Below are 14,879 nucleotides of genomic sequence, written 5' to 3' on the forward strand. Positions count from 1 at the left end.
CATGCATTAAAATATCAGCTAATAACTTGCACAGCACTAAGGAAGCTGGAGAATAAAAAGTGTCGAGGAAGACAGAGACTGGAATACACCCAATAAATAAAAGCAGATGTAGGGTGCAATTGCTATTCAGAGATAAAGAGGTTGGTGCAGGAGAGGAATTCGTGGTGGGTCACCTCAAACCAGTCAGATGACTAATGACAAAAAACTAACCAACTATACATAGTTAGTGTGGTTCTTGCCTCGGTATAGAATGAAGTTTTTCAGCTGCTATGAAAAGGTGTGCCGCAGGGGAGTGTCATAGGACCGTTGCTATTCACAATATACATAAATGACCTGGTGGATGACATCGGAAGTTCACTGAGGCTTTTTGCAGATGATGCTGTGGTGTATCGAGAGGTTGTAACAATGGAAAATTGTACTGAAATGCAGGAGGATCTGCAGCGAATTGACGCATGGTGCAGGGAATGGCAACTGAATCTAAATGTAGACAAGTGTAATGTGCTGCGAATACACAGAAAGATAGATCCTTTATCATTTAGCTACAAAATAGCAGGTCAGCAACTGGAAGCAGTTAATACCATAAATTATCTGGGAGTACGCATTAGGAGTGATTTAAAATGGAATGATCATATAATGTTGATTGTCGGTAAAGCAGATGCCAGACTGAGATTCATTGGAAGAATCCTAAGGAAATGCAATCCGAAAACAAAGGAAGTAGGTTACAGTACGCTTGTTCGCCCACTGCTTGAATACTGCTCAGCAGTGTGGGATCCGTACCAGATAGGGTTGATACAAGACATAGAGAAGATCCAACGGAGAGCAGCGCGCTTCGTTACAGGATCATTTAGTAATCGCGAAAGCGTTACGGAGATGATAGATAAACTCCAGTGGAAGACTCTGCAGGAGAGACGCTCAGTAGCTCGGTACGGGCTTTTGTCAAAGTTTCGAGAACATACCTTCACCGAAGAGTCAAACAGTATATTGCTCCCTCCTACGTATATCTCGCGAAGAGACCGTGAGGATAAAATCAGAGAGATTAGAGCCCACACAGAGGCATACCGACAATCCTCCTTTCCACGAACAATACGAGATTGGAATAGAAGGGAGAACCGATAGAGGTACTGAAGGCGGAGGGCCACACACCGTCAGGTGGCTTGCGGAGTATGGATGTAGATGTAGATGTAGAACTTAGTTACTGTTAGAGACCATATTTAGCTGGAACAGCGGCATAGCACAAACATCTTTTACATGTTTCATTGGCCCGGGAGGTCTTGCGTTGAGTGAGAGAACATCAAGAAAAACAAGTCAGATTTAAGACATCCTGTCAGACATAATACTCAAATTGATCATTTATTATGAACTAGCCAATATTCTCAAAACAGAGGTATAAATATCAGTGTAAGATAAATGTGATGGAGCAGCTCTTCTGCCACACCACCTGTCTATGAGCAGGGCTAATTGTTTCTACCAACATACGTGGAAAACAAAGTGTGTAAATCTACTATTGTGAAATAAACTGAAATGTACTGTTGTCAGTAGAGAGATCATCTTAAACTTTGCCAGCTCTGCATTTGTTGTCCATTAAAGTGTGCGTACTTGACCTAACATAGGAAAAATCTACAGTTTAAAAGTTCTTATCTAATAGTAAAAAGTGTAATTTGCATGGAAATGTCAAAAGAACTTAATTAATTGGGAAGTAAGTTTTCAAGTTTCATCTTTTGAGTGTGAACTCTTGCACTTAGGTTATGCTAGAAATGCATTAAAAAAGAAAGAAATATGTCACAGATGGCTGAAGTATTTTCAGATAATTTGCAAAATGTAATATTGTGTGACAAACTCCCAACTGATGCAACACTTGAGAACATGACTACAAAATTGTATACTGAGAGACTTGATATTGTCCAACAGTATATAAACAGTAACAAATGCTAATTAGGGTTGCATCCAGTCCCACTTTTAATTTTAAATTCATTTTCTTTGGTGGGCGGGGGGGGAATACCAAAATGACCATAAGATTATGATCAGACGTACAGTAAAGAGTTCGTTAAAAATGTTTTCAGTTTTCCTGTGCCTTATTTATAAAACTAAAATGATCCTCAAAATTGAGATATAGTTAAATTTTTTGATCATCACAACAAAAGTGTCAAGATTAAATAAGGGTCTTCACGTAATTCACACAAAACAGGTTGTGCCCGAAGGACACGTTTCACGTTGACTTTAGGTTACTCAACAAACTCTTGACAGTGTAAAATGAATCAGTGGCATATTAAATAAAACAATAAAATTCACAGTACCATAGATTTTATAAAGTAAGATAATGCAAGGAGCTGTAAATTTCTGTCTGTATATGTTGTTCAAATTGATGTTTGTCTTTTAGATAAATAAACTGCTGTTTGTTTTGTGTGTAGTTTATGTATGTGCAAGATTAAGAGTGTAATGCATTTGAAAATCGAAACTATATTTGATGACTGAATACACAGTAAAACTAACCATCAGTTGTCCAATATTTGTAGGATGTATGCTATTTGAATATAAAAATGATCAGCAAGTTAATTACAGAGGAATTTTTTTGTTTCTGACCTGTGTCAAGGAAATTGTAGAGATAAGCAGTATTTAATATTGCTGGAAGTCTACAAAGCATTAAAAAAAACACTATTCCACATACACGTTATCTTTTATAGTAAAGTACTGATAAGTGTTCCTATCAAATCTTTTGAATTTTTGTTTCAGCAACGTAACTTGAAGCAGAAATTTATTGCTCTGTTGAAGAGGTTCAGAGTTACTGAAGACCTTCAAGGCCTTGACAATGACCAAGTGGAAATAGGACAGAAGCTACATGGTGTGTATTTTAAACTGTGTAAATTTTTAAACTATGTAAATATCTATGTATCTCAGCATCTAGCCGTTGCACAGGAAAGGTAATGAACTAGTTTTGCAATATGATTTAGTGTAAAATTGATTAAGAGAGCATTAATGAAAATATAATCTTTTGACTATTTGCAATATACAAAATGGATCCCGTAATAGAAAGAAATGTCTCACTGTGCAGAACTGAAACAAAAGGGTTACAACAATTCTGTGTCAAGGCAGTATAGTGTAGAAGTGTATGTGCTTTTAACATAAATGGGTAATATCATGGTTCTCATGCATATAGTGGCAGTAAATGTGGATTGCACACCATAATGACATTATCTTCGGCATAAGAATGTGTCATCTCATTTAATGCACAATTGTTGCAGAGCTGGACGACAGTTATTCACAAGCACATGAGAGAACAGCAGCAATTCATATTCTCACAAATGTAATTCACTGCATCATAACTGCTTAAGGTTAGAATAATATTGCCATTACAAGATATTTAGGAAGGAAAAAAAAATATTTACAATATAAGTTGAAAATTTTAAGTGGGAAAATCTGCAAATGTTACTTCAAGCTAACTCGTACTTGCTCTCATTTGGTCACTGTCATCAGTCCGAAGACTGGTTCATTTCCTCCCAGTTTGATTCTGTCCCTCCTCATTCATTGTTCAATCTACCCATCTAATCTTCAGCATCTTCTGTAGCAACACATTTCAAAAGATTCTATGTTCTCATTGTCGAAATTGTCTGTTGTTCACTTGTAACTGCCATACAAGCCTACACTCAAGACAAATACCTTCATAAAAGACTTCCTAACATTTAAATCAATATTTAGTGTCTTGCTTCTTAATATAATTCCCTCAGTATCACCTGGTTTAATTAGACTACATTCCATTACCCTTGTTTTATTTCTGTCGATGTCCATCTTATATTCTCTTTCCAAGACACTACCCATTCCCTTCAACAGCTCTTCAAAGTCTTTTGCTGTATCTGACAAAATTACAATGTCATGGGGAAACACCAAAGTTATTATTTCTTCCTGAATTTTAAGTCCCTCTCCAAATTTTACTTTTTGCTTTACTGCTTGCTCAGTGCACTGGTTGAATAACATTAATTAAGATAGACTACAACCCTGTCTTCACTCCCATTTCAACGGTGGCTTCCCTCTCATGTCTTTAGACTCCAATGCAATAGAGTCTCTGTATGAGTTGTACTTAAACTTCTGCTCCCTGTATTTTATCCCTGCTACCCTGAAAATTTCAAAGAGTGTAGTCCTGTCCATATTTCCAAAAGCTCTCTCTGAATCTACAGTGTCACAAACTTTAGTTTGCCTTTCTTCACCCAATCTTCAGTGATAAGTTGTAGGATCAGTATGCTTTTAGATTTCTCCAGAACCCAAACGGATATTCTCGAGGTTGACTTCTACCAGTTTTTGCATTTTTATCTAAGTAATTTGTCAATATTCTGCAGCCATGACTTATTATCCTTTTAACCCCAACAATTTGAAAACAAATATAATTTTAAAACTCTTCACGAAAGTAACCTGTATCGTCATTGGCGTACAGTGTCCACCCACTGTTTCAGGTGATATATTTGAAAACAAATTCACATTTTTCCTAGACTCAATCTCACACCTCAAAATAACTGTGAACTCAAATTACATAAAACAAATTATACTTTGAGATGACAAAGGTTATGGGGTGCCTTTTAATATCATGGTGGAACTCCTTTTGCCCTGCATACTGTAGTGACTCAACAGAGCATGGAGTCAACAAGTCATTGGAGCTCCCCTGCAGAAATATTGAGCCATGCTGCTTATATAGCTGTCCATAATTGCAAAAGTGTTTTCAGTGCAGGATTTTGTGCACAAACTGACCTCTTGCTTGTGACCCACAGGTATTCGTCGAGATTCATGTTGGCTGATTTGGGTGGCCCAATCACTTGGAATTGTCCAGAATGTTCCTCGAACCAATTGCGAATGACTGTGGCCTGGTGGCATGGCACATTGTCATCCATAAAAATTCCATTGTTGTTCGGAAACATGATGAACATAAATGGTTGAAGGAGGTCTCCAAGCAGCCAAACATAACCATTTCCAGTCAATGATTGGTTCAGTTGGACCAGAGGATCCAGTTCATTCTATATAAACAAAGCCCACACCCTTATGGAGCCCCCATTACCTTGCACAGTGTCTTGTTGAAAACTTGGCCCAATGGGTCCATGGGGTCTTCTCCACACTTGAACCCTACCATCAACTCTTACCTACTCGTACAAATGAGTGTTCCATCAAAGCACTGCCATTTTATACCATGTGTACATGATTCTACCAGCATCTGTATATGTGCATATTGCCATCCCAAGATGTTTGTCACCTCATTGTTGTCCTAATTAACAAGCAAAAATGAGCCTAAAATTTAATAAATCTTCTATCACAATTACATAGTGTCCCAGTGGTTTCATTTCCACAGTACTCAAATTTACTTTACAATAACTTAAGATATTTCACTGTCCATGATCGTGACAGTATGGCCATAAAAAAAAATTATATATATTTTAAAAAAAACCTTCACATGTCAGTATCTCCTATAATCACATTGTAATATCTCTACACTGACTGTGGGCTTGGGTACAGTGACACTGCTACAGTGTACTGCATTCATAGAACTATCTCATTGTACCACTAGATATGTCTGTCTTGCAACAGCACCGGTGGTTTCATGGTAAAGTCTATAGTACTGTAAAAAATTAATAAAATGGTGGTGTCAGCCAGAAACCAATGGTACTTAGGGTTAAACTGATGGTTTGGTAGTGTCATCACCTGTAAGCACACCTACCTTATTTACGATTGGGATTGTGAAGAGGGTAGGCTGGAAAGTAATGCACATATGCTTGTAGAACATAAGCAAAAACTAGTAGAAAGATTGGGGAAAAAGTATGTTAGAGTACAGTTCTTTAAAGCTTCATAATTGTATATTAATATTTCTCTCAATGTGCAACAAGTGTTTTCATGGCCTCACTGAAAAATTCTCCCGGCATTTCTCGAATCCAGGACTTGACATCTGCCTTCACTTCATCGACCGAGGTGTACTGATTAGCCTTGAAGTCTCTCTTGAGTAGAGGCAGTAAATAAATAAATAAATGCAAGGTGCAAGATCGGGGAACTAAGCAGGGTGTGGAGGTTTCACAGAGCCTCTTCAGTTGCATGTGAGATGTGTGGATGAGCACTGTCATGTTGCAAGATTATTGATGTCAGGCTGCCTCTAACAAGGCAAACTCTACACCAAAGGTGTTTTAGAGTCTGTATTTACTGAGAATAATTTACTGTTGCCCCTTGTACCAGATAAAATTGGTACCATATAAACTTGGTGAGCATCCCAAAACACAGTCAGAAGATTTTTCCTTTTCTCTCTCTCTCTCTCTCTCTCTCTCTCTCTCTCTCTCTCTCTCTCTCTCTCTCTCTCTGGTCCCCCCCCCCCCCTCTCCCCCTCTCTTCAGATGTTTATTTTTCGAACTGTTTGCCTGAGGAGAAGACAGAGGTCAATATTCGGCACTCTTATATTTCCTCTTCTGGGGCTTAATGATGGATCCATGTCTCATCCTTCATCACAATATTCAGATGGAAATTGTCTCCTTCATCACGGTAGCGCTGCAAAGTTGCTCACAGCATTCTAATTGGTGCTGTTTGTTCTTATCTGTGAGACGGCTTTATACCTAGTGTGCATAGATTTTACAGTTTCCTGATTGTTCAGTAATGAGGCCGACACATTCCTTGGATATTCCAATATGATTTTCAATACACTTTAGTGTGTTTTGCTGCTCATTTTGAATCAGATCGTCAACAAGTCTGTGATGTTTATCACCTGTGGCAGTGATTGGATGTGTGCTATGTGTTTCAACAACAATTACGGCTTTTCCAGGCTCGCAACCACATAATTTTATTAGCCAACAACTTACTTCTTCATATCTGACGGGGTTGGTCTGTCTTGCATATCTTGCTTACTCCATTGATGAATAATTTTGTCATGGATGGGTCTCCCAAGGAACTCAATAATTCTGACGGAATGTTGTGAACTTAGATCTTTGTGTTCTGTCAGGTTCTTCTCACAGTGTCCTCCCTCTCAATTCAGCTCACCCCCCTCCCTTTCCCAATTAGTCTTCTCTTTCTATAATATTGTTCTCAAGTTCATTCCCCTTATATAGATCCTTTACATATTCCTTCCACTTTTCAGCTGTCCCATCTTTGCTTAATACTGGCCTGCCATCTGAGCTCTCAATACTTGTGCATGTGCTTCCCTCTTCTCCAAAGGTCTCTCTAATTTTCTTATTGTCAGCGTGTGGCTTTCCTCTAGTTACACTTGCTTCTACAGCATTGCATTTGCCCTCTAGGCATTCCTGTTTAGCCATTTTGCACTCCCTGTCAGTCTCACTTTAACATGACGATATTCTCCTTGCCTGCTTCATTTGTTGCCATTTTTGTATTTTCCCATTTTGTCAAATTCAGTATTTCCTAAATTATCCAAGGATTTTTCCTAGGTTTTGTTTTTTCACCTTTGTGATCTTCTACTTCCTTAATTATTTCATCTCTCAAAGCTACCCGTTTGTTTCCTGTGCTATTCCTTGCCCATGTTTAAGTCCAATGTTGCCCCCCTCTGAAATTCTTACTGATCTCTGATTCCTTCAATTTATCAAGGTCCTAGCTCCTTAATTTTCTATCTTTTTGCAAATTTTTTCAGTTAAGTCTGCAGTTAATAGTCAAAATTATGGTCAGAGTTCACATCTGTCCCTGGAATTGTCTTGCAGTTCAAAGTCTGTTTAGAAATATCTGTTTTTACCATCATATAATCAAACTCAATCATTCTGGTGTCTCCAGGTCTTTTTGACATAGCCAACCTTCTTTCATGATTCAAAAACAGATGATTAGTTATGATTAAATTATGCTCTGTGCAAAGTTATGCCATGTGGCTTCCTCTTTCATTCCCTTCCCCTTGTCCATGTTATCCTACAATTTTTCCTTCTCTTCCTTTTCCTACTACTGATTTGTCACCTGTCACAGTTAAATTTTCATGTTTTGAGTATCTGAATAATTTCCTTTATCTCATCCCATTTTTTTCCAATCTCTTCATCTGTAATGATGTAGCAATTATTAATTTTTATAAAACTGTTGAAGAAGAAGATTCTTCTTTGCTCCTCCACTTACAGTACCAAATGCATATTTTTTATATTCATGACTAAGCTCAAAACAGTTATTGAAACACTTTAGATATTCCACTCCAGAAACAACGGTACCTGGAAGATGAAAAGTGTGCAGAAAACTACTTTATAATGTTTATTTGATTGCAACATTTTCCATTGCATGTGCTGTTAATACTAACTTGCACTATATTCATCATTTACGGTATCTTAGGGCACTATATTCATCATTTACGGTATCTTAGGGTTTGTTCCTTTGTTATTTACTTTTCTTTACTCTGCATCTGCTTTCAGGTTAGTGTGCATGCATTTCTACTGTATAAATTCTGACCCAGTTAGTATTTCATAATACATGTGTTGCATGGTCCTAGGCTGACTTAGAGTACCTTCAGGAACTAACCTGCTTGCTCTTAAGTCTCAAAGCATACAAATGTAATTTTTGATTAAAAAAGGAATTCAAACCTTGGTGAAACTGCATCTTGCAAAGTAAAAATTCCCTTAAGAGTACATTATGAAGGGTCCCTGAAGGTCAAACAATGGAAAGTCCATGATGGAATAACAACAGTTTTGGAAAGGATGGATTACTACTCATCATATAGATGAGACATGGGTAGCAGACAGGCACAGTGTAAAAACTGCTGTATATTTAAGTTTTCGAGCCAGAAGGCCTTCTGCTGAGTCGGAAAACGCGCGCGCGCGCCCACACACACATACACACACACACACACACACACAGTCTTTGGCTGTTGAGGCCTAACTCATTAGTCAGAGATGGTGAATTGAGAAGAGGAAAGCTTAAATTCGTAGCAATCTCTTCTTGTGTACTGTCTGTGACTCAATGTCTTGTCTGTATCATGAGTAGCAACTGTCCTTGCCATAACACAGAGCCCTGAAGATCACATTTATGACAATTTTAGCTGTCTGTGGAGGATATTGACAATTTTCATAGTTTTTACCCAAACAAAATAACTACAAAACAACTATTAAATATAATGCGTAAGGTCTAATAATCCACAAACAATTTTATGGGAAATGTTTGGTTCACTCATTAGCTTAGCTTTTACATTTTGCAAGTATTCTTTCTTTTGACTAATCCAGAACTAATTTAGAGCCACAGAAATCTTCAGAAATTGATAGATAGCAGTTTATTCAATTATTTTCTCCCATGTTATGATTTACTTTGGATGTTTTCCACCCAAAGCCTTGTCAGTCATTAAATATGACTATTTGGATGTTACGGTGTAACTGCTTATCGACATTCAAATGACAAAAGAAAATAATTTCATTGTTACAGGTGGTGACATGGATCCAACAGAGATTGAGGATTTATTCGAAGAACTGGAAGATCTCAGTGACTCTGGTCCTGAAATGGACACAATGAGTATTTCTTCTACACCAAAACCTTCTCTTCGCCCTTTCTTCTCGAGCAGCCGCTCACTGTTGCAAGACACACTGCACGTTCCAGGTGAGGAGTTGAATGATAGATCAAGAATGAACTGAGCTGTAATGCTATAAACTTCAGTTGTGCACTCGGTTCTCAGAGCAAGAGGAGTAATATGTTGGTGGAAAAAAGTTAAGACTGCTCAAATAACACTGCTTCTGCTCAACACACACATTCGCTGCACAGCTCAATATTTAGTCACTTTTTTTTATTACTCTGTATTTGTTCCTAGAAAATGAAGACTGTCTATTTCATTGACGTGCATGACAAACGTAAATGTTTTTCCAGGTTTATTTATGGAGTACAATGTATAGAGTTAATCGTAGTCAACAATTTTAAGATCTTGTTCCATTGTTTAAAAGCGCTTTGTTGTCGATGACTTGTGTGCGCTGTAGTAATTATCTGCGAATAGATAACAGCAGCCTACTCATTCGTAAACATTTTGAAATTGATCCGAGGTTCATCGTGCTTAGAAATTATTTCTGAAGTCTTGGCAGAATCAGAACGTACTTCAGAAATAATTTTCAAATAGATGTGATCGTAGAACTAAATTTTTCATTTTGCAAAGAGTAAAAAAATTCTGATGCTATTTTCAGTAGTACACTAACCTTAATTCGTAAATTAGGCTTAGAAACAATGGGCAGACAAAGACTGAATTTTCTGAGGTAACACACTTCACTGTTTTAAATCCCACTACTGAACTGCTCAGTATTATGCTGCAATTAATTGACATTATCGTACACAGTATTAGTACTGTCCAGTACTGAGGCATGTATCAGTATTATGTTTGTTGTCTTATCTTGTATTGTGAGTGATAAAACTCTTTACTGCATGGCTTTGTGTGCTGCAATTGTAAGAAAGGCAGTGGCTGTCCATAATGTGATATGGAATCAAGCAGCTGCTTTATTGCAATACTTTTTACTTAAAACTCAAAAAAATTGTGTATCCATTTTAACAATCTGTCTATTGTTCATTAATTTGCATGTTGCTGCATGTAAAGTGTGGCATTTAGCAACTTGATATGTTATAATTAAACTGTGTTTAAATTAATTATTTGTGTAATGTATTATGGAAAGGAATTCAACCACAGAGACTGGCAAATTCAGAGTAGAAACTTTGCAGTCAATTGATTTTTCCCCCCTCTTAGGAAAAAATAATGGTTTTTTTCATTGACTTTACGTCTATCATGTAATCTTGTTAGGGAGTTCTCAGACTTGATTATCATAATGCAGTGCCCTGCGTGTGAGAACTTCTATAAATAATGCAGAAATGTGTACAATATAGATTTGTAGAAATATTGAGCAACATAACATGATTCACAAACAATTTACAGAAATTTTAACAAATTTATTTCACTGAATCTGACATTATGCCACTATGTGTAGATGTAGCTTTCAGATTAAGTTACTGTTGAAAAAACACCTCAGTGATAGCACACAATTTTCCTGTTCTCTCAGTTTACAGATACAAATTCAGCTCAAATTGATCTTGCAGGCAATGTTATTTCTTAAAGAGGTTTTCCTTCAGTTGCAAATGGTTTGGATAACTGTAATACACTCATTGGTCCAAGATTTTGTAGACAGCTGACCTAAGAAATGGCTTTTTCTAATTCTTTGTCAGTGATTTATTGCCCTAACATTTCAAAAAGATTTAACTGCTAGTTAGGTGCTTTCATACTGGGATGTTGGCAAACCTTTGTTTGGCTTGTATCGTCATCACGGAATTGTGTTTGTCCAGCCCAGTCTGTCACTCCACACTGGATTAGTATGCACAAAGACCCATATTTGACTAACAGGTGTCGGATGTGTCATCCTTTATATTGGCATTTGCAGATGAACTGGAGGCTCACTTCATTGTTGAAAGTTTTGTGTGTTTTAGAACTGTGTTTGCAAGAATGGAACTCAATTAAATATTTGATGGAACAGTAGAACTAAGGCTAAGAAATAAGCTTAAACAAAGAAAAGTAAACAAAATTTTCAGTTGTTATCATTACATTATGTAAGTTTTTTTACTGGGAAAATTTACTTTCGTGCTATTTGCAAACCTTCATGTAACATTCTGTTGGTAAATTTCAGGGTTTAGAGTAGCTTGATTCAAACATGGGTTTATTTAGCAGCAACAAATGTGGTTCCAGTGGCACCAAAACAGTGCTGTTGTGGGATGTATACGCTTTCAGTTGCACTGGAAAGTGAAGACTAAGTAGACAATCTTCTGTATAGTTTCCATGTCATTCTCTCCTCCCTATGATGGAGGTAGGCTTCTCTAAGATTATGGACATCCTTTTCCAGTGCATTATGTTTCAACTATGAGAAACCACAATTCTCTTTTTAACTGTCCTATAAAATTTTTGTTGGGAATAACATCTGTATTGGTGATAAGTATAAATGAATTGTTATTCTTCTCTGTGTCTGGGAAAACTGAACTTTGTTAAGACACCGCAGTTAACACATTTCTGATGCTAAAGATGAACCAAATTTTTTGTCTTGTTTAGGATATGTGATTTTTTTTTTCACTGCAGTATGATATAGGGTGGCTGGCATTTAGAAGCTGAATGTGGAACTACATTGTTCATTGCAATCTGTCATGACAGAATAGTTTGTACAAATTCCCACATACTTCCCTCATGGAAATTGCTGGAACTTGACTACCTACATTTAAGTCATTAACTTTATTTTTGCTGACATAATTAGGTGATGATGATACATAGCTGAAAAGAAAAGGTTTGCCTTCATTTCAGCTCTAGATCGTCTGATGATACAAGTTTGAAATTTGTTTGAAAGTTTCATTAAAAATAAATCATTGATTGAAATGGCCGTAGAAAATCTTGCTTGTGTCATACTTCATGTACCAAACACAAGAACAGTAATGAAATATTGTGCAATTGCTCTGGTCCTCCGCAGTAAAAATGATTATGACTACAAATTATTGGATAATTAAAAAAAGAAATTGATTATTCTTTAAATTTATCAAAGGCAAATGTAATACATAATTGAATATATAATTGGCCATGTAGTAGAAAGTTAATTGAAATTTGCTATTTCCTATGCTTTCTCCCTTGCTTCTTATTTATTGATTGTGGTATTGTCTGTGTGATATGTGTTGTAATATAAGAATGAATGAGCCTGTAGACATTTTTCAGTTATAATATGGAAAACATTTTGTAATATATGATTTAGAAACCAACCAATTGAAATTTTGTTGAGATTGTTAAGATCCTGTAGAAGCGTTAGTAGCAAACCATTACTTTAGCTGATTTACAGTATTATGTAGATTTTGTATAAACATAATTCTAAGTGTATATTTAAATGCTTTCAACCCTTTTTTATCATATCGTATGCTTGCGCTGAGTAGTGGATTTATGGAAAGTGGTGTATTTCATGTTATGAAATTAATATTATGAAGATTCATAACAAATGTTTATAACTTTTCAAATTATATTACATAACGTACGGAGATGAAAATAAATACTTTCCAAATCAATTACATGTTTTTGTTTTTAGGTATTCCTTTATACCACTTGCTGAAGACACTTTTACAAAACTATTTCCTGTACATAGGCTCACTGAAATGAAAGACCCATAACTGGATGTCATATGTACACCATTTCTATTGTTTTAAATACCTCACCTCCTTAAAATTCATATTGAAAAATGTGTATAATTCTGTATACCATTGGAAAGCATTTTGGAGCAAATTAAACCATAATTGTTAGGTAGTCCAGGTGTATGTATTCACTATTGTCTCTGTGTGGTGGTAATGGGCAGATGAGGTGTTACGTTTGGCTTTACAACCTGCATAGTTACAAATGTAAGATTTCCTGACTACAGTAGTTCAGGCTGTAGTAATGGTATTGTATTACAAGATGTGTGCAAGTTATCAGGAACAATATTAGATGAAGATTTAAGCCCAAGACGGTGCAACAAGAAATGTAGAACACATCAGAGCTGTATTTATCCAACTATTTTTTTAAACAAAGGCAAAACATTACTATGCAGAATTAAGACAATTTCAGAGCAATAGGAAGTACATTTTGGTTTTTATGTGCAGCTCTTGTTGAACATTTGAGGTCTTGTGAAATGTTATGATTAGTTGACACAATGGAAGAAGGCAAACTGCCTAGCAACACAGTGGAACTGGATGAGAGATGGTCAGGTTTAAACATCTGAAATGGAAGCACATGTTGTACCAGACTGTGAACTATACCTCGGTCAACATAACATACTAATTGACGATAGAGCATGGGAGGGGCTGATGTTGATTCGCCTTTCTGTGCACACACAGTATGGCTGTGGCAGCAGCTGCTGGGCGTTTCTGTTTTGGATACTTTCATTCACTACTTATTGACATACAATATTTGGTATTGTTAGCAAGATGGGAATTATTGTATGGCTTTTCTATGTACTTTGCAGCTAGGTTTGGGCATTGTTGCTTAAAATAAACATGCTGCACACAGAAACAATGCAACCAATGAAGACAAATCTTGTTGTTACATGACTGGCGACTAGTGTCATCTATGACTGGCAACTTGCATGTAAGCTAGTGGAGCAGTATAACAGTGGTGAACAGAACAGAGTAGGTGGTGTGATGAAACTCATTCTCTGGTTAGTTGTTGGTGTTGTACCTATCTTGTAAAAAAACTGTCTGTAAATCATGTTGTTATTCTGGTACAGGTATACTTACCCAAGGACTGATCCATACTATATGTAGTATAATAACAAGGCTTGTTTCAAGGTAAATTACAAAAAACTGCAGAAATCGGACATCAATGTTTGGCAACTGGTTTATGCAAATAAAATTGTTCTGAAGAATCTGAAAGTGGATGTTGCAAAATGAATGAAAATCGAGGAACATCAGTGTGGAAACAAAAATGTTATTTGAAACACTGCTGACGTTTCTTAATTGTGGTGACCAAAGTTTTATTTTGTAACTCTTCTGCTGAAGATCCTTGCCTAAAGCAGGCATTTAAAGGTATCGGAAGCTTGTGTGCACATTGTCTCATAGATAGATTGAAATCTACATCTAAATCGACATTTACACCGTGCAAACTGCTGTAAAGTGCATGGCAGAGAGAATGACTACCTAAAAGACTCAGTACACATTGTAACTAGTCTAATCATAATCACTACATGGGTGATACTAAGAGGTTTGTGTTATATTTCTATGTTCCTCCCTTAATACTGCTTCTTGAAACTTTGTGAATAGGCTTTTATGGGACATCTTCAGTAGTCTGACAGTTCAGGTTTTTCAGCATCTCTATGCCACTTCCTCATGGGACAACCCTGTGATCATTCTTGCTGGCCTTATTTTTATACATTCAGAACCCCACATGAAATCTGTTTGTGCTTTTGCACCATCAGCAGGTTCAGTTGCCTATTTTGATAAGCTTACAA

General features: G+C 36.6%; 1 protein-coding gene across 4 annotated transcripts in view; it reads left to right on the forward strand.

Moving 5' to 3' along the window:
- LOC126164408 (phosphofurin acidic cluster sorting protein 2) overlaps positions 1 to 14,879 on the forward strand; it is a 704,396-nt gene that overhangs the window by 559,669 nt on the left and 129,848 nt on the right. For all 4 annotated transcript variants that reach the window (XM_049920238.1, XM_049920240.1, XM_049920239.1 and 1 more), the window contains 2 exons: positions 2,731 to 2,839; positions 9,343 to 9,513. In XM_049920238.1, coding sequence (XP_049776195.1) covers positions 2,731 to 2,839; positions 9,343 to 9,513 — 280 coding nt within the window. The remainder of the gene's footprint in view (positions 1 to 2,730; positions 2,840 to 9,342; positions 9,514 to 14,879) is intronic.

This window comes from Schistocerca cancellata, chromosome 1 (assembly GCF_023864275.1).
Source record: "Schistocerca cancellata isolate TAMUIC-IGC-003103 chromosome 1, iqSchCanc2.1, whole genome shotgun sequence".
NCBI lineage: Eukaryota > Metazoa > Arthropoda > Insecta > Orthoptera > Acrididae > Schistocerca > Schistocerca cancellata.